The sequence below is a fragment of the Crocodylus porosus genome, unplaced genomic scaffold (genome assembly GCF_001723895.1).
Source record: "Crocodylus porosus isolate Cpor-Errol unplaced genomic scaffold, CroPor_comp1, whole genome shotgun sequence".
Classification (NCBI taxonomy): domain Eukaryota; kingdom Metazoa; phylum Chordata; order Crocodylia; family Crocodylidae; genus Crocodylus; species Crocodylus porosus.
The window spans coordinates 18,140,475-18,163,580 of record NW_017728926.1 but is presented as its reverse complement, the minus strand read 5'-3'; the positions used below and the strand labels follow the sequence as shown (position 1 = coordinate 18,163,580).

The window sequence follows — 23,106 nt, the reverse complement described above, 5'->3', positions numbered from 1 at the left end:
ATGCCCAGCCTCTCTTACCTTCAGATACTGAATGTCTTTAGAGCAGCTGAGTTCTGGCAGGCCAGCAGCTTTCATCAGTGCAAACAAATGCAGGAAGAGGAGACCGTGGCGCCTCAGGATCATGTAGGCTTTTTCACAGTAATCCCTGAATCTGCTCAGGAAGAGAAGGGGAAGCAGAGGAAGTAAGGGCAGCAGCTGGAACTTGTTCCCAAGTTAGACACAATAGTCTGCAAGTTGGTGTCAGCTGCTCCATCTGATGAATTACACCTTGATAACCAGCTGTGCACACACGCATTTGCTGCCCTGTGTGTGGATGTGTTCTGAGGAGACCTATACATGTGCCAGACATCTGCTGTGATGAGTGCCAATTAGCATAGGTCTGTGCAGACTCGAATAATTGCCTCTGCTGGAGTGTGTTAATCAACATGCTCCAGCAGCATCTACCTCACATCTATTCAGCATCCCTGTGCTTCAAAAAAGTGGCGGGGCACTTTATGTAAATCTTGTTCAAACGCTCTGGCTGCCATTTTGAAGCACAGGATGCTGAATACAGGTGACGCTGCAGATGCTTTAACTACGGAGGCTCTAGGAGCTGCTCTAGTTAAAGCACACCCTTTTCCACCCCAGAGCATGTGTATAGATGTCCTGAGGGACCATCAGTGCCTCCCACTTGCTTACCAAAACACGGCGCATTAGGGAGCACTGGGAAGGACGAATGCCAGCGGCTTGTATTCAGTCTAGGCAAGAAGGCAGCATTTGCCACTGCTCCCGTTCCAGACCCAAAGCTCCATCAAGGAAAGGCCAGGGCTGGGCTGTGTCCTCCAAATGCATCCATTTAAAACCAAAGGCTCAACAGAAGGGGGCAGACAGCTGCAGCGATAGCAGTGACATATCCTTGGGTTTGCCTGCTCAAGCAGTGTGAGGGGAGACCCCAGACCATTTCAAACATAAGCAATCACATCTTCCCTCCTTCAGGCTGAATCACCCCTTTGGTTGCAATGTAAAGGGCAGGGAATAATGCTGCATCCAGGCAGCACTGGCTACAGGCAGTGTGCTTGGGGCTCAGACAGACCAGGAGAGCTCGCTTACCTTTCAAATTTTTCGCTGTTGTTCGTTTTCCCCTGCTGGATTACGTGCACAAAGTCATAGGTCAGGATAAAAGGGACCCGTTCTCTGTTGATACCAAATTTGGTTTTGAAGTTCCCCAAAAAATGGCCGAAATCAATATGGAACAGCTGAAATTCAAGTGGAAAAGGTCTGTTAAAGTGCAACATGACAACTCATGGGGGATAGCAACTCCTGCCTTCGCAGGACCTGTGGGTGGATCTGAAATAATTGGGGCCTGGCGAGCGCTCAGGATTTGTCACCCCCTTTCAGCCAGACACTGTCTTGTGGGGAAGATGAAATTGCTTTTCCCGGGTCAGTCCCTGTATTTGTTCACCAGGTTATGAAGCATTGTGGGTAATGCTTGGGATGTAACTTGTGTACTGGATGGGATGGGAAGGACTTCACCTCAGCAGCCCCTGCCATGCCTGGGGGACTTCTATGTTCTTCTAAAGCCTTGGCAAGACTCACTGCCGGTGGCAGAAGAACTAGAGGCAGGCCAGTGGTTACTCCCAAGTGCAACGCTCTGTCCCAGGGTATGCCTGGAAGAAGGATACCCTCTGACACGGCTACAAAATCCTGCTCTGGTTAGGTTTTTGATAGGCAAATAACCAGTGATTTCATCTCCTCCATAGTACGGGGAGCAAGAGGATTTTGCATGGGGATTGGTGCATTTCCATGATGTCCATTCTGCAAAGCTGCGCTAACCCTGACAGCAACACCAAGCAGCTGGAGCTGTATTTTGAAGGATGTCAGCACCCTCTAGTGGAGAGGGGAGCAGACTGTCCCCAGCCATGCAGTGCCCTCCTTCCCTTCGCAGGGTGTCCTCGCAGCATGTGCTTGGGAAAGAAGGCAGCCCCGTACCAGCCAAGCTCTCTGCAATCTGCTGACCCTTGGATGTAGGAGGAGAGGGCAGCCCCACAGCAAAGGCTTCACTAGGTCTCAGTGAGGTTTCTCACCACTGCAATAGCTGCGCTGGTTCTACCAAAGGGATTTCCCGCAGTGAGAGCCAAGAGCGGGGCCTGTGGGAAGCTACAGGAGCAGGCTCTGGCAGAGTCGGTCTGCCTGGAGTGATGTGCATCTCCCTGCTGTGCCTTTCAGAGCTCAGCAGAGCTTGTTTCACAGTAGGTAGGGTTGGAAGGGACCTGAGCGGATCATCAAGTCCGACCCCCTGCCATGGCAGGAAAGAGCACTGGGGTCAAATGACCCCGGCAAGGTGTTCATCTAACCTCCTCTTAAAGACCCCAGGGTAGGAGCCTGCACCACTTCTCTTGGAAGCTGGTTCCAGACCCTAGCCGCCCTGACCGTGAAGTCGCGCCTCCTGATATCTAGCCTAAATCTACCCTCTGCCAGCTTGTGACCGTTATTTCTTGTCACTCAGTTTATACAGACTGAACATGAACTGTGGCAACCATCTCTTCCCTGGAGACAGCGGCAGTGTCCAGTGTGTGGCTTGTGGGCAAAACGACTTTCCCTTCCTCAGTTTTGTCCTGTGGCCCCAGAGTGATGGCTGTGAAGGTTAACCCCCTCCACCCCCCATAGCTGCCAGGGCACTTTTCTCAGGAGCAGCTACAGGACAGTCCTATCAGGTAACCCCGCTCTCAAGCATCTTCGCCCTCCCTGTAAAAAGCCCCTCTTGGCACAAGAGGAAAGCTTCAGCATGGGAAGCCAGAGTAACCACCTGGCTCCACAGGAACAGACACCAGAGGGGCAGCAGGGATAACACACCAGCCTGGTAAGGGTACAGGGAAGGAGGCTCGATGTTAAACTAAGAAACTGCAAATTAGGAAATGGGTCTAATGCCAGGATGAGCTCCTAGGAGTACCTCTGCAGCCTGACCTCTGGGTGAAGGGTAAAGGGACAGTTCCTTGAGCCTCAGTGGCTCCCACACCGGCTAGTTCACAGGGCTGTGGGGAGCCATGGCCCCACTGGGCTGCTTCTGCTCCTCTTCCCCACACCACCTGCACAGACAGCTGCGAGCGCTTGGGTCCCAGCGGCCCCACACCCATACCTGGCCAGTTTCCCGGATCATGATGTTGTCGCTGTGCCTGTCTCCTATCCCCAGGACATATGTCGCCACACAGTACCCAGCGCAGGAGAGCGTGAACTCCTCGATCGCTTGCTCCAGCGCTTCACTGAGGGAGGGAAACAACGAGAGGTCAGCCCCGCTGTAAACCTCAGGTCCTTTCCCTCTCTTCTGGTGTCCCCCATGGAAACCTGCTGAGCCAGGCTTGGGCACAAGCTCAGTAGAGAAGTGTTTTTTTGCGTTATCCTCTACAGACAGTCTACCTCCTCTCTGCCGTCCTGCTGGAGGGGACAATTCTTTGCTTGACCTTAACTAAATCAGGCGGCATCAGACCATTTTCCAGGTATCCAGAGCTCCAGGGGACTGCATGGCTGGTGGGGCTGGGCTCCACCCTGCCCCACCACAGACTGTCCCTGTAGGTTCAGATAGGGTGTGGGCCCCCCCTGCATCTGTTTCTCCCATAGCAAATCAAGTGTCTGAGCTTGACTGGTACAGAGCATCTGCAACTCCACATGAAGCAGTGGGCGCTGAGCTCCACACTTCTCAAGCCTCCAGTGTGGGACCAAACTTGGGAAAAACAGCCTCTTTGTAGCTCAGGGAAGGGCTGAACTGATCCTACCCCAGGACATTAGAGACTCAGGGGAGATGCCTGCAGGCATATCAGGCTTTGAGGAGGAAACAACAGAGGTGAGAGAAGGAAGCTGCAGCCCAGAGCTGATACCCACACCCCACTGGTGCTGGATGCCGCAGAAGTTCAAAGCAGAGCAGGGACTGGCTGAGCACTTGAGAAAGGAGGGGGCAATGGAGCCAAGCCACTGCGAGAGTCTCAGCTGGAGGCGAGCGCAGCTGGGACAGTCCCACCTACCCCGGGTTCTTGGATTTCAGCCAGTTCAGCAGCGCATCCTTGTTGAAGGCAGCGGTGGCTGCCATGTTGCTTTTGTTCAACTGGATGTTGGCAATGGTGTCCGAGTGCATGACCACTTCGATCAGCCCCGTCTTGTCGCCTGTGGAGAGGCAGCCGTAAGGGGTCATCCTGCAGAGACGAGAGAAACCCCTTCCACTGAGACCTCGCCCAGAGTCAGCCTGGCTTTGCTTTTAGGACTTTTCTCCTCTGCTTCACCAAGAGGGAATTGCAGGGGTTAGGGTCCACGGGCCCAGCCTCGAGCCTCCATGCTCGGCCACAAGGAAGCTTTGAGAGGCCTTAGTCGCCTGGCTCATAGCAGGCATCATCCCGCAAGGGTGACAAATGCCCGCCAGCTGCTGAGGGCAGTTTTAAACTTGGGCCGTTGGGTGTAAAGATGTAAGCGATGCCTTCACCCAAACGCCTGCCTCTAACCAGAGGCTCTGCACACCCCTTGTCTCAACCCAACCGAGAGAAGGAAAGATGATGGGGAAGCAGCACAGGCCTGAGCAGCCACTGCGACTCAGCCAAGTGCATCAGGAGCAGAGCCTGGAGTGGAGCCCAGGACGGCCCAAGTCCTGCTCTCGCCACTTGGTGACTCTGCCTCCTGTACTACCGCGTCAAGGCCAAAACCACTGTGGCGACAGGAACAGGCTCATCTCAACCATGGGCAGCTCCTCGCGAGCACATGGAAAGTTCCCTCACCCCATTCCACTTGTCCCCACCTCCTTCCCACTCCAGACCCATAGCGGGTGCTGCCAGCTCTGCTCTTCAGCTCTGCCCAAGTCTCCCACCACCCTGCAGCTTCCCTCTCAGGGCAGTTGTATAAGCAATCTCCCCTGCCAAAAAGGACTGCGGCTGGGATCTCGAGCTCTCCCCCTCAGCCGCAAAGCAGAGGCAACGTGGGACGACGGAAAGTGACTCAGTGCAGGCACCGGTGACTCAGCACCCATGACTCACCGCAGGTCTAAGCCCTCCTGCTTCCACAGCACATCCATCAGCTGGATCATCTGTAGCGTCAGCATGTCCTGGCGGAGATCTGCTCAGGCACCGCAAATGGGAGCTGGTTAGATTTCTCCCGAGCTCCCTCCCCTTCTCCCCACAACAGGCGTGTGCATGGAGGAGGCACTTCCTACTTTTGTCACTTGCTGCAGAGGCCATCAGGGGGTACAAGTGCCCCAACCACCTGGCAAGTTTTGGTGCCCTGCCCCTCCTCCACAGTGCTCAGCAGGGCACACTTATTTGCAAATCCATTTGCCACTGGCTGTACCCAGGGCAGCCTTTGGGATGCTTCACCAGGCCCCTCTCAACGCGGCTGAAGCCACTGAGAATTACACATTAAAAAGAGGTGTTTTGGCAGTGACAAATGTAGTGGCTGCTGCTGTGAAAGGCTGGATCTACAGCACACCACAGCAATGGCAGGCTGCAGGTCACATCCCCACTGGGAACCCTTGTTGTCGAGGCCCTGGCCTCCCTGCTCGTTAGCTACCCCATAACAGCAGGACGCAGAGTGCCCAGCTGGGCCCTGGACTCTGCGTAAGGTGTAACGTCCTTGCTGGCCTGCTGAGGGCTGTGCTTCTGCTCAGGACTCACCATCTCCATTTTTGAAAATGATGCCCACGCTGCTGCCACCCGCTTCCTCGTTATTAAACACAATCCACAAAGGCTTCATCTTGGAGTCCATGAAAGTGCACTGCTCCACACTGAGGAAGGAGGAAAAAAAACCCCTTCAGGCTTGGCCTGGTGGGACACGGGGCTGGGAGGGGGGGTGGAGTTCAAGCACCGAATGCAGATGCCTCAAGTGCTCCCAGCACACTCGTGGTGAGCACAGAGGCCTACGGAAAGCCAGTGGCTTTGGCTTTCCTGTCGAATAGCAATACAACCCTCCACCTTGCAGATGCAACACCCTTCCTTACCACACTTCAGCAAGGATAATGTTGGGGTTCAAGGGAGAAAGGAGATTGGAAAGGGCCTCCAGGTAGGTCTCCTGCTTCATGCACACATGCATCATCTCCTTGGTCTGGGGCTTGGTGGCCCTCTGAGAACTCACTTTCACAAAGTCGTTCAAGGCTTTCATCTTGTTGAGTGCTTCCCCCTGGTGCGGAGACAGGGGAAAGCAGGTCAAGAAGAATACTCTGGACAAAGATACAGATTTTGACAGTGTTTAGGGCCACAAAGGGAAGTCAAGCATTGCCTCTCAGGGCGATTCACTGCATTGCAGTGCAGTGCCTTGGCAGCATCTGCTCTAGGGCAGACCACAGCTGGAACCGCAGGGAGTTTTGCAGGCCAGAGGTAGGTTGCATTGAGCTGGAAGACTCTGTCCTGAAGGAGCAGGGAGTATTGCGGCTCAGTCTGGGGGAACAGAGTAACAGAGGGTGCTGTCAATCAGGAGTGAAGGGCTCTGGCAGGTCGGTGTAGGGACCCCAGCACTGCAACGGCAGAAGCACTGGAGAGCAAAGCTGACATGCACTGGCCAGTGCTGTTAACAGTCCTGTGGGTCCTTCATTTTCATCAGCACTCCTGCATCACCGAGCCAAACTACTTTTGAACTGCCAGCATGGACTGTACAGGGCAACTCCATCAGGGAGCTGAGTGGCCAGGTGTTTTCCACAGGTGGAAAACTGGCAAACCCACTGCCCCAGGGTTAAAGTGTCTTCTCTCCTGCAGTATAATGTGGGGGGTCTGGTGATGGGCAAGCTCCTCTTAGGAGCTGAAGTTCATGTTCATGCCTTGAGTCACAAGAGAGGGAGTCGATTTACAATTGTATCTTGGGTTTGGCCTAGGATGAGGTCATGACCATAGGGCATTTCACGGACCTGTGCTTCTAATAGTCACAGACAACATTTTGAGCTTCTGCCGCACCTCTAGGCCAGTGACAGGGAAGTACTTTACAAACGCCCGCGTGGAGGAACTGAAACGCAGAGCAGCAGAATCACCTGGCCCAGCTCAGACTACGAATCAAGAGCAGAGTCAGGACCTCTGACTGAACTCTGCCTACAGGAAACTGCAGTGCAAGCCCTCTTGCCGACTGCTCGGTGTGTTCAGCATGGCTGCAAAGACTGCAGCTTCACCTGGATCAATTTTCTAGGAAGGGGGTGGTGGGGGGCAATGGAAACCACATGTGGCAGGGAACTCCAGGCTTTTACAAAGGCACTGAAGCCACTCCACTGAAAAGTGACTGTGGACAGTAACAGACTAGTGCTACGCTCAAAGCACACACCCATGACAAGCAGCTGAATGCAGCCCTTACCTGTTTCATTAAAACCTTCATGTGGTGGGTGCTGCCTCTGCAATAGGCCTCCAAGATCAAGCCAAACCTCAGAGCAACTGCTGGGACATGCATTTCTGACCTAGGGACAAGGGGGAGATTAAAGCTAACTTGACTCACTGCAGCTAGTGGCTGCAGCTGCCGTTCAGGCCATTGCAGGACAAGTATTAATGGCTCCATTCAGATTCCTTTTATATACGATGGAGAGGGCAAAAAACCAGAGGGAACTGAAATAAAATCCAGTGCCTGAAGCAATAAAGTTTCTTTCTGGATGACTAACTAGCTCAGCCTTGCCTGCCAAGAGCACAGCCTTTTGAGCACTGGCCACTGAAGTCCCCAATTTAGGAAGTAACAGCTGATTTTGGGGACCCAGCATGAGCCCCCAACCCTCTGAGAATCAGGCACCCCAAAAATGAGCACCCCATTCACTGAGATGGCTGCAGTAAGGGACAGAGGGGAGGAGGATGGATCCTGTCCCAAAAAGGCAAGTTTGCTTCAGGATCTCACACAGGAGTCGCGGGCACCAGATGAACCGGTATGAGCCAGGTTTAAGATCAATCAGTGTGTCCACACAAAAAAACTGATGCCACCTCCCATCCTTCACTGAACAGGTGAATGCAGTGCTGGGTGCCCACCAGCTCCAGGCTCTCCAAAAACTTTATCATCTGAATGGAAGAAAGGGGCCAACTTCTCACCTTTCAGATTTCAGGACAAGCCTGTGAAGCTGATGATGAGAACGAGCGAGTAAAAATGTCCAGAGCACCTCGCTGACTCGGGAATCAAAAGTTCTATCGAAAATCCACTGGCCTGACGTTCCTAAGTCCCTCAAGAAGCTTTGAACAACGTCACCCCCTAGTTTTTTGCCCTTGCAAAAGGAGTCCACTTGATAGAGAAGCAGCGAGAGAAACACCCCGCAAAATAACCCCATGATGCCATTTGGTGGGTCTGACCTGCACTTGGTCAATCACCCCTTACCTGAGATGCCAGAAGAGGAAGTGCCCTATTTTGCGGTTGGATAGAGCTCTGTCCAACAGGAACTTGGTTAATTCACAGTCTAAGTAGGATTCATACTTGAGCACCTGGACAAGCTGCAGCAGATACTGGAACAGCTCCTCATCTCTGGTGGGGCGGGAAAGAGATCAGAGATGTCACCTTCACTGTGTCAGGCCCACACAAACATGCAGATAAGGCCCATGCATTTGCCCATGATCCTCCTCTGCAATCCAGGAGCCAAATGTGGAGGGGCCCTGCAGTTCTGGGCACTTACGTCAGCTTTTTTAAGGAGTTAATAGTGAAGAAACCAACGTAACGGTCAGGGAAGCTGAAATCCAGCAGCTCCAAGGCGCTCAGGACAGGCAGCTCTGGCCAGGTCTGGAGCAGGGAGATCATCTATAGGGAGAAGAACGTGACGCTGGGTAAGAAGTCTGAGCAGGAAGGGTTGGGCGGCGGGGGCAGGGGCTAAGACATCCCAAGAGGCAGAAGTAGTGACCCAGGCCCCAAGTCCAAAGCATTTTGCTTGGTGTTTTGCTTGAGTGCCTACATATGCCTATGGGAGCTAGGACCAATGACACAGTATCAGATAGGGCTGGAGGGGTCCTCGAGAGGCCACCTCAGCCAACCCCTGCACTGAGGCAGGATCCAGCAGACCATGACTGCCCTGGACAGGCATCTGCCAAACCTGCTCTAAGGAGCTTTCCACACAGGGATCTCATCTAAGAATCTCACTCCCTCCCTGCACAGCCCAGACAGGCGTTTCATCTCCCTCAGGGTTAGAAACCTTTTCTTGTTATCCAACCTCAATCTTTCGTGCATGCACATTAAACTGATTTCTTCTCATCCAAGTCCCCATGGATATGGTAGGGACTGATCAGCATCCTCTTCACAAGGACCTGCTAAGTTAGCTCATTATCTCCCTTTGGACACGCTTGGTTTTTTTTCTAGACTAAACATCAGTCCCCTCCACCTTCCTTTGTTGGGGTCACTCACTACCGCCTTGAATAGCACTTGGGAAACTGGAGCGCTGCAAGGGCTCCTGACATGACAATACCATGAGTCTCTCAGAGGGTTTTACAGGACGACCGGGCCTACTGAAATGGAGACAGCGACAGCGGCAAAGGCTGGGAGGCCCACACAAACATGCAGATAAGGCCCATGCATTTGCCCATGATCCTCCTCTGCAATCCAGGAGCCAACTGGGGAGGGGCCCTGCAGTTCCGGGCACTTACATCAGCTTTTTTAAGGAGTTAATAGTGATGAAACCAACGTAACGGTCAGGGAAGCACAAGCTACTCGGGCTCTGTGGAGCTGTTTGACAGTTCTCCTCCTCTCATCCAGAAGCTTTACAACACTGGCTGTCTGCACCATAACAGTCCCCAAGCCTGGGCGCTCAGGGCCCAAAGGACTTTGAGACGGACTGCAGTACCTGCATGCAGGGCAAAGGGGAGAGAACACCTGTACGTTGCCCCCCGCTCCTTGCTGGGCCTGATGCTTGCTCCTGCCTTGCGTTCCTGGGCCAGAACCGCCCTGTGGCCTCCTCACCTGGGCCACGTCCTCGTGCTTGTTCCACTTAGTGATGATCAGGAGCTTCGCCAAGGCCTCTGGGTACTGGTCCCGGATGTGGTACCTCATCTTCCACATCAAATCCTTCTCATGTTCATAGAGCTCAGTGTGGCTCCTTCGCTCCAGGATCTCCTTCAGCTGCTGCTTCTGCCAGGAGAAGCGGAGAGGGCACATTCAGGGCTCAGTCCGAATCAAAAGGGCCCTGCCCCATTCGTTCCGTGCACCAGGAGACGCTGCAAAGGCTGGGGCCAGAATAGGCCATAAAGCCGCACAACCCAGGTGGAGGAAGAAGCTGGGACAGGCACGGGACTAAGTTGCTATATAGTGCTGACCCCAGGGAAACCAGAAAGGTCACGCCATGCTCATGTGGGAGGCCTCTCCTAGATGTTATCATCCATGTGTCAGGCACTTACCTCCTCTGGATCGTCGAGTGTGGCGCGGCCGTGTTCTCCGTTCCTCCCCAGATCCAGCAGCTGGAACACAGGCATGGGCTGAGTGAAACGTCTACCCCCGTGGCCTGCACAGCCCACTCCCACTTTCAGCAGCTGCTTTGTTAAGGCCCAGGTCTTTCCTAGCCCATTAGCACAGAACTGCTCTGCGGACCCTCCTACTCCAGAGCCAGGCGTGATAAACCCTGAATTTCTCCTTTTCCTAGTGGTGGTGTGTGCCTCAGCAGAGTTAAACTGGAAGGGGTGCCAGCCTGCTCAGCCAAGGGAAAAAAATCCATCAAGGATGGCAGAGACAGAGCCACAGATTCATAGAAAATGAGGGTTGGAAGGGACCTCGGGAGGTCATCTAGTCCAAACCCCTGCTCCAACTAGGACCATCCCCAACTAGATCATCCCAGCCAAGGCTTTGTCTGGCCGGGTCTTAAAACCCCTAAAGATGGAGATTCCACCACCTCCCTGGGTAACCCGTCCCAGTGCCCTACTACCCTCCTCATGAGCAAGTTCTTCCTAATATTTAACCTAAACTTCCCTTGCTGCAACTTGAGACCCTCGCTCCTTGTTCTGTCATCTGCCCCCACTGAGACCAGTCCAGCTCCATCCTCTTTGGGACCCCCTGCAGGGAGTTGAAGCCTGCCATTAAATTCCCTCTCAGTCTTCTCTAAGCTAAATGAACCCTGTTCCCTCAGCCTCTCCTCATCTGTCGTGTGCCCCAGCCCCCTATTTTCACTGCCCTCTGCTGAACTCTCTCCAATTTGTCCACATCCTTCCTGTAGTAGGGGGTCCAAATCTGGACACAGTACTTCAGATGTGGCCTCACCACATCTGAATAAGGAGGGAAGAGTCACTTCTCTTGATCTGCTGGCAACAATCCTACCAATGCAGCCCAGGTTACTATTAGCCTTCTTGGCAACAAGGACACACTGCTGGCTCATATTCAGCTTATTATCCACCGTAACCCCCAGGTCCTTTTCTGCAGTTCTAAGATGCAGGAACCCATGAAGGATGGCAGAGATGCAGAAATCAGTAAGGATCAGCAAGGTCCAGGACAAAAGAAACCAGCATCCCTTCACTCAGGAGGCACAATGATGAAGCACAGATGTCCGGCAAATGGCAATGCCAAAACTGCCATGAATGGGGGCACAGCCCCACTCCTCAGCTGCCACAGGGTGACTGCTGCCAGAGCACTGGTCTCTGGGGCTGGAGCAGTCACTGGGGGTGGGGGGAAGCTCTCAGTTCCTCTCTCAGCTCTAGGACTAAACTAAGCAGCTTGAGGGTGACAGAGACCCGCTGTACCATAACCTTCTTTCTAGCTGGCTCCTTGCTTGACCTAGGTAAAGGCCTGAATTCAAATTTCTTCTGCTGTGGCTGAAGCAGGGATCGAAATGCAAGATGAAAGGCCTAACCGAAGCAGATGGGAAGTCCCTCATAGTAACAGAGGTAGGAGCGGTTCCCAGGAACAGGGCAGCCTGAGACCTGCTCTGCCCAGTGTGCTCAAATGGGAAAACAGGAGAGGCCAATGAGCAGGAGGAGGACAGGAAAGTCCTCATCTTCTGCTTTACGTTACTGAGGCATTGGCAAAAGAGGGACGTGCTGCAGGAGCCCAGAGACTGGAACCCAGGATGGATGTAGGAAAGGCAAGAGCACAAGGGAATGGGCCACGCACGGCAGAACTGAAGCTGACACCATCTTCCCACCCCCATAAATCTTACTTTTCTTGCCCCTCCACAGCACATGCTGAAGGGATGGTTGGCTCAGCTGATAGCATGGTTGGCTCAGCTGATAGCATGGTGGAAAGGGTGTTGCCTGATGAAAGGGGACCTGTGATTCAAGTCTCCAGTCATGGATGGAACCACTTTGAATGGCTTGGCTCCCCCAGTTCCTCACTAAGTTACTCCCCATCCCTTCAGGTGCTCACCCAGCAAATGAGCAACCCAGGCCCCCTCCATCTCAGTCTGAGGGGAGTTTAACACAACTCCTTGCAGGGTGTGAGACCTGGGACAGGTGAGGGCCATGGGCTTAAAAAAATAGGCCTGCAGAGATCCCAGCAGCTGCCAGATCAGAACCCAGGATTCCCACTTGCAGTGCAAATGCCCAAGCCCCAGCAACAAGCAGCTCAGAACCCACATCTCCACTGGGAAAGGCAGATGCCCAAGTCCTTAGACTACCAGGCCAGAGCCCTAGTCGCCACTCTTACTAACAGGGACAAGAGGAACAAGACGTGTCTAGGTTGGTGAAGCAGAGCCAGTCCCCTGATACAGGTCAGCCTGAGACCCTGCTTGTCCTGCCTGCTGTAAGAGAGGCAGAGGAAGGGATCTGAATTGAAGTCTTTGCATTTCCCAAGCATGAAACTAGCCAGCCAGCCTGTGGAAGCCAAACTCCTTCCAGGAAGAGGAACACAGCCCATTTCCCCCCTGCCATGCCAAATGCACCAGGCTGGAGGTAGCCCCAGGCTCGCTGCACCAACTCGAGGGCCACGTACCTGTTCGTAAGATGGGTAGTGCACCGGATGGACCAAGACATTGGGAAAGCAGATAACCAAGGCTGCTGCACTCTCTGTGTTTGGGTTGCTCTGGACTGTGCCCATGGGATTCAACAGCTCCCCTTTCTCATCTGAAAAGGAAGACAGGCAGACATCATGAAGCTGGATTCCCCTGTGTAGTGAAGGGGGCAGCAGGAGAAGCAGCATGGTTCTAATTCTAGCTCTGCCAGTGACCTATTCTCTGGCCTTGGGCACATCACTTCATTTGCATGCGTCACATTTCCCACTCCATCTTTGACCTGTCCTATATGCTTCAACTGTGAGCCTTCTGGGACATTGGCTGTATCCTACCAGAAGCATATAGCTCTGAGCTGAATCTTGATGGGGCCTCTATGTGGCACTGCAATATCAATACCTAATAACAGAGCCACACCTCCAGTAGACAGATATTAAACTGAAATAGCTCGGTACTTCTGCTGCCCTTCCTACCATCCTCTGGACCCTAACACACAAGGCAGGCTGTTGTCTCTCCTTGTACTTCCAGCCTGCCTGAACAACAGAAAGCTCCAGTTCGTGACGTACCTGGGAACGATGACCACATATGCAGACAGCACTCTCCTGCTTTTAGCTGGTCCTTGTAGTCAAAAAGCATGACATTCACCCAAGCTATTGGGCAGTCCTGCAGAAGGAACACAAGGTTGGTCAAGACGCAATTCTTCCAGGAGCCAGCTGCTGGAGGGAGGAGGGTTAGCAAGGAAGTACAAACACAGGCACCATAAAATAGCAAAAAATTAGAGCCCTATGATCTCCCCCTTGCTCCCGTTAGGAACCACCATGACCTGGTAAACTTCCATTTCTAGAAAATATAGACATCACTTCACCCATCACTGGAGTGCAACTGTTTCTGGGGTGGGACCAGCAGAAAGCACTTCACGTGAAGAGCACTGTGCCTAACAAACTACACTGGGAGGAAGGGAGGGAGGCAGAATGTAGTTCATGAAGTTGGAAGTTGACCAGGCAAAAAGGATTGGCATTCCTATCTGTGAGAAAAGTCCCAGGAGATGCAGCTCACAAGCAGCAGGGACTTCAGAGAGAGTTATCATCCAGAAGCATGTCTCCTCCTAGCATTGCCTGAAGTATTGGTTCGGTATAGCTAAAACCAGACAGTCATCCACAGAACACCGACCTTGATGCTACATAGCACTATCAAAACCAAAGCATCACCACATGCCTGGTACTTCAATGCTTGATAATAAGCATGCTTGGAGAACCTCTAGATTTCCAGGAAGACCTCTCAACCCTGGATCCCTCACTAAAATGTAAATCCTTGGTGGCAACCTAAGTACTTTATGTATTTCCAGACCTCCTGATAAGCTATGCTAGTATGGGAAACAGTCCAGCCATAATGGACTCAGAAACCTGGATCTGAAGATCAAGTCAGGTATGTCAGATTAATGGGGAAAATTTTATTATTTAGTAAGTACGCTGTTCGTAGCTTTAGTATAACAAAAAGAGCTTTTCTTCCACAGAGGAAAAAAAAAAATTTATAAATGGAGCAGGCAGAAATAATACAACCTAACACACAAGACCATCCTCCCCTACTGCAGTTACACTAATGACATGATTTTGCTCATTCAGTTTTTCAGCAACATCGTTTGCCCAGCATCACGGTTCCAGCAGCACCAGCACTACTGTAGCATTTGGCCTGGTCAGTCAGAAAGCAAGCTGACTTCCCAAGACAGTGAGAGGAGGCAGAGATCTAGGAGATGCAGTTATCAGTATGGTCAGGACTGACCGCTTGAGTGAGCGCACGCGCACACACACATGGATCAGATTTGAAAGGAGCCACAAAAAGACCTTTACTGTCCTTCCACCGTGATGTTCTGAAGAAAACATTAAGGCTTCCCTGGAAGACATGGACAGGGATTTCATTTGCGGGGGAGACAGGCACATCTGCTCTTTTCCTAGCACAGCACACATGAATCACTTCTGAACCGACTTCTTGCAAGACCCAGCCCACACCACTGACCTAATTGGACTCTTAGGTATTTTCAGCATGATCCCATTTGCTGCGATTGGCTCCTCATCAGAGTCTGGAAGCTAACACAATGACAAAACCCTTCCTATCAAACTAAAACAGTGTGGAGGCTGCAAAACAGCAAAGCAAGGTATCCAGTGGAGAAGGGCCAGAAAATGATGATGACTCAACATCTTCTAAGTAAGGACAAAAATACTTTTCACATGATTCAGAGGCAATGAAACAAACCAGAGGGGCACTAACCATATCACTCATTCTTGTAAGTGTGCATGATCAATGCTTCTGAGTAGCAAATAACCCAGAACCATATTTCTACTTCCAGACAGTGCAGTCAGAGCTATCCAGGTAGTTCATGTAATACTGTAACTTCATAACTGCACTGAGATGAATTATCAACTCGCAAGAAGCCAGTGAGGAACTGTGCAAAGCCTCAGGACATAAGGCTGGGGCTTACAAAGAAGCGCAAGGAAACTGGACATCTAATTCACACCGACTTTTCAATGAATTTTGAGTACTTAACTTCCTTAGATGTCTTTAAAAATCTCAGCCTGAAAACACACAGGTAAGCAAACTGTGCAAAGCTCAGCTCAAGCCAACACTATAGATCTTACGGTGGAAATCAGCCTTTCCTGCTTTCCATATCAACAAGACAGGCACATGGCGAGATGGTCTCAAAGTCAGCCAAACAGGCTGGTTCTGTTGTCTAATTGCCGTGGAGGTGAATGCCACTCCTGAGTGACCACAAACACTCAACATTCAAAGGATTCATGAGTATCATTAATTGCACAATGGTCTCTAAAGGATTCAGTTAGAGGCAGGAGACCCATGTCAGGCATTGTTCACCGACATAAAAACGTGGTCCCTGCTTTGACACACAAGAGTCTCCAATCTCCAGCCCGTAACCTACCCCACACACCTGTGGCCTAGAGGAAACTCCACTGGCGCGGAGCTCTGCTCCTATGGACTTCCATCAAAGCCAATATTGCTCTGCACAAACATCCCAGTCCCACCAGTGGAACGGAGGAGCCTGCAGATCTTATCATCCAACAGCCTCGGTCCTTCCCCTGGTTTTCTGCACCTTGGTAAATGTGGCCAGTGTATCTTCCCCTTCAGCTGTTCTCAGCTTCTGCGCAACGGCAGTGGTTTTGGGGGAGCTGAAAAACTTTTCTTTCATTTTTTTTTAAAAATGGAATCTAAGCAATCACACAAGAAAAAAAACAGGTTTTTTGTTTCTCTGTGACCATGAAGAAATCCTTCAAATGCCACACCCTGAGGGGATTATATTTACTGAATAATCAGCACCAGGGAAGGGACACCAAGGAGTCACAGATGATGCTCAAGGATATTAATTTTTACTGGAAGTATTGTGTTCTTGGGCACCAGCTGACTAGTGCTTGGTCCCATATGGCACAATAGCCTTGAGCAGTCTTCTCCTTTGGGACATATTTGACAAAACATGATGTCCCTCTTATCTTCCCTCTGCCCAGGGTTTGCACAAAACCCCTTCGCTGTTGCAGAGAAGAGGCACCACGTGACAAGTTTTAACCTCTGGCAAACCCTGGAAGGCTGAGAAGGGGAAATGAGTGCAAATCACTCCTCTTTCTTTGCAGGTGAATTCACACCTACTTTCTAAATTCACCCTGACTGGTGCAGGGAGGGCAAAACACCCCATCTCCTGCAGAAGTTACATTACAACAGCCCCTCATAGTGGAAGCTCTTTGCATACTGGCTGAAGCTTTTTCCTCTTTGAAAGGCAAGAGCCCTGAGCCTTTCGCTTAAGGCAGCTTTTTTTCTCTGCCCTGATGAGACGGGCCCAGTGCCAGCCCACACTCACCGCCTTCTTGGACTTCTTCTTGGTGGAACGTGCCTTCTTGGCCTTCTCGATGACAGAGTAGAGGGCGAAGCAGAGCCGGGCCATGCGCGGCAGGTCACAGATGTTAATATCAAAGTCCAGCCGCTGCTTCCACACTGGCTCTGAACACACGTTCACCTCAGAGCTCGACACCATCTTGCAGAGCATCTCATTGCCATGGAAGAGGCCGGCCTGCACCACCAGCTGAGAACGAGAGAGAAGAGCGCACAGGGGTCAGTGCTGACCTCATCTGACAGGGGGCGATTAGAATGGGCCTGGGCTCCACTCCCATTTCTTGCCACTTTCCTTTCCTTCTTCATGTCCTTGGGACAAAGCGTTTACCAGAATTCACCAATTTGCTGGAATCTGACAGACTGCGCTGTAAGCACTTCTGCTATGGCCTCAAACTTATGACCTCTGGCCAACTGTCAACCGTGCACCCTAGTGTCCATGCCACCCCAGCCCTTGCTACTGACGCACCCTCAGACCTTGATCAAGACCCTTAACTTCTCAGTGCACTCATCACAGAGGCATCGCTTCCTTGATCCCACCAGTAAGTGTGCATCATGGACTCCACTCTGCGCTGTTCACAGAGGAGACAAATCTGCTGCAGCCCCAGCAGGTGAGACCATCTCTCTCAAGCTAGAGATACACGAAGCTCTGGAAGTCCCTGGTGTGTCAGTCAACATGGTCTCAGTTCCTTTGGTGCTGGGCTACATCAGGAAGCCCAGTGGGCAGAGACAATTTACCACACCTTAACCACTGAGAGACAGGACGGGTCCAGGAAAGGAACTGGGCCACACACCACAGCGAAGCCAATCATCAAGAACTTGGCAGGGGATAGGCTATGATGGACGCAAATCAATAGTGTGTGTTGAGGCGGGTAGAAGGTGGAACCAGCCTGGCTCCAGCACAAGTCCCATAGCACATCCACCCGTAAAATACAAAGATATGTTTCTGCAACCTGCAAGATCTCTGCAAGCCTCTACCCATGCCCATCACAGTACAGGGATGGTGCTGCCTCCCTCCTGGTCGGTGTTAACCCAGGCTCTAGAAATTGCCACCAGTCCAGGTCCCCTGCCCACACTGGAAGCCGCACCAAAGGGTTTAACCCTCTTGCTGTCACCTATGAATCTCAGTCCTCCACCACCCGGTAACAAGACCAGCGCCCCAACAGATAGGAATGTCCACATATGGCACAGCCAGTGCATTCTCCATCTTCTTGTCGCTTGCTTGCCCCATGTTATGGACCAACCATTCACCTCCCAGAGCCCATCCTTTTTCCATTCCCCTCCAGACCCTTGCTTCCAGGCTCACCTCCTCACCCTCCACCCTCTTCTCTAGTACAGCCCCCTTTCTCTTCCTCTGCTCTTGCTGGTCTCCAGTATTTCCGCATCTGCGCCAAGCAAGGTCACCACAGGCCAAGCGGCTGAGCTCACTACTCAGAAACCTGCAGCAGGGGTTTCTAAGAATGTGCTGCTTGCTCAGGGAGCTGTTAGCTAGCGACTTCCCTCCCCCTTCCTGTTGTGCAGCATTTTAGAGGCAACCCCAGGGCTGAATGAAGGCCAATGTGGTGAGAACATGTGACCTCAGGTTTTGGATCCCGGCTTTAATGCATGCAATAAACAAAACCCCCCCACAAACCCAGCCTGCACATACCTTCATCCTCTCATCAGCGTTGACCTTACTGCCTTGCACCAGATCAATATAAAAGGGCTGCTCAAGGGACCACAGAGACCCACTGTTTGGCTAGAGAGAGGGGAAATAACAGAGCCTAAGTCAGAAAATGAACTGGAAGGAAGACCAGCCTACAAGGAGGCAAGCAGGGGTCCTGCAACATAGCAGTAGCGCATCCTCCCAGCCCTCCACTGAGTTATTCCCCTTGCACTGGGTGTTTGTGGGGGTACAACATTTATACTACACATACAGATTGCCCAGGGAGTGGATGCCTCTCTCACTGTAGAGATAGTATTTAGTCTTCATCCAGGCATTTCAGATCTGTATTTTCCCATAACGTACCAAGGCCCAGAGAGACTACATGATTTGCCCAGAGTCACCTGGCTGGTCCGTGGCAGAGTCAGGAATAGACTGCATCTTTCTTGGGTCCCAGCTTAGTGGTCTATCTACTAGGCCACACATCGGCCAGGGGGCACAGTTCCTGCTCATGCCAGGGCTAAATTTGGCTCAGCAAAAGTAAATTATTTGTCCAAACCCAAACTGAGACACAGGCTCGGAGCTGGGATGAGAACTGAGATGCTCCAGGCTCCCAGTCCTGTGCCCTCATGCCTTTGGAAACCAGGGGCCTTCCCCATTACAGGTTTCTTTGATGCCTGAATGAAACATGACTTGCAGTACCACCTCGTGCAGTAATTGAGGAAGTTCTCAGTGTTGCTACAGATGTGGGGAAAGCTGTCCACCCTGCTTGCTAGGCAGATGACACTAGCATCTCACTCAGCACCGCTGTGGGAAAAAGAGGGAAAGGACAAAAGGGCATGCTAAGGGACAGGACTGTGGGGAAGAAGGATGTCAAGTGCCTCTACCTTTTTCTTGGGCAGTGGGGGAGGCTTGGCACCCATCTTTGGGGGATGGGTGATGCAGTTGGTCTGCTCATCTCGCATGGCAATGATGGTGGAGTAGTGCACCATCGTCAGGTGGGGCATCAGGCCCTGGTGCAGGCAGCTGCGGATGTACTGGTGGAAGAAGGAGCAGAGAGAACAGAATAATCTGTGCAGAACGGAAACAGCCTGGAAGCCAAGGGGATGTGGAGTGGGCAGTGCTGGGGGGAAGCAGCCCTGGCTCAAGCAGGGAGTGAGGAGAAGGTAGTATGAACATGACCCTGCAGCCCCCAAAGTTAGTTATTTCTGACAATTCCTCTATAAACCTGCCTCTTTCCTGGGAGACGTGTCTGACACAATGAACCCTGGAGACTTAAGCAAAGCTCCAAGAGTGCATGGCTCAGGCACCTGAAGGCTTCCCTGACATAATGGAAAGCTGCTGGGAAAGCCTAATGTTCCAGACAGCAGAGAAGCCAATCATCAAAGCAAAGGGCACACACTGGAGGATGCTACACGTGACTTCTTCAGCAGTGGGGGTACTGCTCCATGTTGCCAGCTTAGAGGCAGAGCTCTCTCCCCACAAAAGACTAATACTGTGGCAGGCCACATCCCAATAGAGGACACTGCCAGCACATCCAGAGGGGTTGTGGAGGTGAAGCAAGACCAGGAGCATCCTACTGTTCCATCCCAGGGGACAAAGGGCCTTTGGGAAAGAGCCCAGCAGCAGACAAGGGCATGGGACTCACCTGGAACTGGTACAGAGGGTAGTTCCCATAGAGGTATTCACATTTTCCATTCACCTGTAGGGTATAGTCCTCTGGGCTCTCCACAGTCTGGTGGCGGAAAACGGTAGCCTGCTTCTTGATGGCGTAGCTCATTAATGTGCTGGGGTATTCCCTGGGGGAGATCTGGAAGGTGAAGCTCTCCTGCAGTCCCAAGAAAGCAACATGGACACTCAGATACAGGCTCAGCAAGGGCTCAGTCCAGCACAGGAAACAGCAGCGACAGGAGTCAAGGACCCCAAGATGCAGAGGAAAGAGTAAAATACCAGGGATAGACCCAGAAATGCAGAGAAAGTCAGAAGAGCAGAGCATGGCTGCAGGCCAAAGCAGACTGGAGCAGCCATCTCATGTGACAAGCACAGGCCTGGGAGCTAGGATCTTCCCAAGCCCTGTACCAGGAGCTGCCACCTCCATCCCTTGGTCCTTGGACAAGTTATTTCAAACCTCCTGTGGCCATCTGCTGCAAGGGGGAATAAGGCTGCTAATGATGGGCAGGTGCTAAGCATTCTGGCTGGCTGCATCCAGGCTGAGCAGCCAGCACCATGTCATGTCCAGGCACAACTTGAAAAGATCAGAGTTAACCGAGAGCAGCAGGTGGGAGCAAGAGGTTACCAGGTGCCCTGGGGGACACAGACTAACACCTGGAAGCAGCGTATTTAGATCATGAGAGCATCCACCTCTTTCAATCTGTTCCAGCAGCTACAAATTTTGCAAACACACATACACAGGGGACGTTGGCTTGTGGGGCATGGGCAAAGCTGATCTGGGAAGGGTGTGGCTCCATCACCACCTGTTAGTTATCAGCTCATACAGACTCCTTCCCAGCTACCCCCATGGATGGTAACCCAAGCAGTCAAAACGGCTCCCGAACACACAGGGTTACTGCCTGCCTCTACCCCAGCACCTTTTCCCATGTTTTGGTTCCTGGATTAGGAGCCAGAATTGAGAGCAAAAGCACAGACAAGGAGGTCAAGGCTTTACCCCGCCAGACTCAAACATGACGTTGACAAAGATGTTCTTGTGGGGGACGTGCAGAGGGCTGGTCCCGAGGCCTTTGGACAAGGGCTCTAGCTGCAGGGGAAAGCTGTACTCCATCCAGGCCATCCAGCTCAGCTGCTGCCGCTTCGCTGCCCTCTCCTCGCAGAACTGGCGCATTTTGGTACGGAAGTCGCTCACCTCTGGGTCCGGCACAGAGTCAAACTCGTGCAAACCTGAGCAGTGTGGTCAGAGAACAGACGCGTGTAAGGACACCCAGTCTCTAACAATCAGCTGCATGGGGAGATCAGACCCTCCACTCAGGGTCAGCCTGATCACTATATTTGGGGTCAGGAAGGACTTTTGGTCACTCTGGTACGGACTGTGGGGTTTTTCGCCTTCCTCTGTAGCAGGGTTCATTGCCTTTCACCTGGGATCTTTTGAATGTATACTAACAGCCCTAAACAGAAGCAGGACATTGGCTGCCATGGTCCCACTCCTTTACCTGTGGCAGGTTAGGGTGTTATGTCTCATATTGCAACAGGGTTGGCAGCAGTTTTACAAAGACTATGGATTGTATAGTGTGGTTTGGATAGGGGTGATCCTGCCTCAGGCAGGGAGTTGAACTAGATGTGACCTCTGGAGACTTCCAGCCCTGCCTCTCTCCGATTCTTTGGAAACACCACTTCATACACAATAGAAACGCTCACAGCATCAGTGTCTGCTGGCTGCAGGCTTACACCAGTCTGACCTAGAGACTCCAGCTGGGAGACTGGGATGAGAGGAGAGACTGCCCCTTCCCCAGCCGATGCACACAGTGCTCCTCTATGTGGACTGCTGCTAGGGTTGAGAGTAAGGGAGCTCCTCTAGGGACTGTGCTCCTAGACGCTTCTGCCCCCAGTGCAAGGACTGGTGAGGCAAAAGGATGGGACTGACCTTTGCCAATGAGCAAGCTGATCTGGGAATTAATCAGCTTCTTGACCCGGTCACCTTCTCGTGCCACGAGCCGCAGGACAGGCAGGAAGGGCTGAATGTCACAGAGACGCCGCTGCTCATCCTCCAGCTCCTGCTGCTCAGCTGTCTGATTGATGCAGGTGAAGACATAGGCCTCGGGATCATTGAGCATGTGATATAATGGTTCATACTGCGCATGCTGCCAGACCACCTGGAACAAACCAACAGCCAGGTGAGGCCACTGGCACACTGGCTGAACCACCGCACCCCTCCCAGCCCCTCCATTCATTGCCTGTCCTATATCCATGGCCTCCCCAGGAAGACAAGCCATTCCGCTGGCAGGGGCAGCCATTAACTGGAGTCCTGCTGTACCACAGTCCCTACCCTCAGAGGCAGCATGCTGCAAGTCCCTACCCTCAGAGGCAGCATCCCGAGAAGTTCTGGACTCCACATCTGCACTGACACCCTTGGGTAGTGCTGCAGTGCACTACAGTGGTGCATCTACACATGCACTTTAATGAATGTTAGTTTATTTTAATGTGCATAAAAGCCTCACTAAAAAAAAAAAAAAAAGTGATATTTAGTTAATGAACATTAAAATAGGCTAACACACATTAAGCATCACTAAAAAAAAAAAATGTTCTTTACTTAATGCGCATTAAGACAGGCTAATGCTCATTTACCTAGTAGTTCACAATGAAGGACATTTATACACATGCTCCAGGAGGCATGGGGTGGGCAGCGCTTTAATTAGCACAGCTCCGAAAGTCACGCTAATTCAATGTGCCTGGAGTGTCACGTGTATTAGCATCCCTGCACTGAAGAACGGCAACAGGGCATTTTGAACTAAAAATCATCAAACAAGCTTTAGTTTAATATGTGCCCTGCTGCCATTTTTCAGTGCATGGACGCTTATACACATGATATTGGAAGCTGCTGAAGCATACTAATTTCCATGCTCCAGCAGACTCGATTAATCTCCTGTTTGCTCTGAAGTACTGCAATTCCAATGTGTCAGAGCAGGCTCCCTGCACGAGTACAGAAGTGAGGTACTAGGTTTAATGCACATTAATGTATGTGTAGACACACCCACCGTGGGGCACTGTTCACGAGGTCTCTGAGCACAGGCTGGGCCATATATGAGGCAACGCGGATAGCAGCAAC

The 23,106-nt window shown here is 52.0% G+C and overlaps 1 protein-coding gene across 2 annotated transcripts in view; it reads right to left on the bottom strand.

Annotated features, from left to right (window-relative positions):
* PIK3CD (phosphatidylinositol-4,5-bisphosphate 3-kinase catalytic subunit delta) overlaps positions 1 to 23,106 on the bottom strand; it is a 46,965-nt gene that overhangs the window by 3,092 nt on the left and 20,767 nt on the right. Inside the window, exons 3-22 of one of the 2 annotated variants that reach the window (XM_019541646.1) lie at positions 21,925 to 22,153; positions 20,995 to 21,224; positions 20,032 to 20,157; positions 19,217 to 19,366; positions 18,336 to 18,425; positions 16,659 to 16,880; positions 13,369 to 13,465; positions 12,787 to 12,917; positions 10,272 to 10,331; positions 9,838 to 10,005; positions 8,567 to 8,688; positions 8,275 to 8,418; positions 7,282 to 7,381; positions 5,948 to 6,126; positions 5,625 to 5,734; positions 4,992 to 5,070; positions 3,996 to 4,163; positions 3,116 to 3,239; positions 1,090 to 1,235; positions 19 to 151 (exon numbers count right to left, since the gene is read on the bottom strand). In XM_019541646.1, coding sequence (XP_019397191.1) covers positions 19 to 151; positions 1,090 to 1,235; positions 3,116 to 3,239; positions 3,996 to 4,163; positions 4,992 to 5,070; positions 5,625 to 5,734; positions 5,948 to 6,126; positions 7,282 to 7,381; positions 8,275 to 8,418; positions 8,567 to 8,688; positions 9,838 to 10,005; positions 10,272 to 10,331; positions 12,787 to 12,917; positions 13,369 to 13,465; positions 16,659 to 16,880; positions 18,336 to 18,425; positions 19,217 to 19,366; positions 20,032 to 20,157; positions 20,995 to 21,224; positions 21,925 to 22,153 — 2,808 coding nt within the window. Of the gene's footprint in view, positions 1 to 18; positions 152 to 1,089; positions 1,236 to 3,115; positions 3,240 to 3,995; positions 4,164 to 4,991; positions 5,071 to 5,624; positions 5,735 to 5,947; positions 6,127 to 7,281; positions 7,382 to 8,274; positions 8,419 to 8,566; positions 8,689 to 9,837; positions 10,006 to 10,271; positions 10,332 to 12,786; positions 12,918 to 13,368; positions 13,466 to 16,658; positions 16,881 to 18,335; positions 18,426 to 19,216; positions 19,367 to 19,977; positions 20,158 to 20,994; positions 21,225 to 21,924; positions 22,154 to 23,106 lie in introns of both variants that reach the window. The other variant, XM_019541645.1, reaches the window with a different exon arrangement.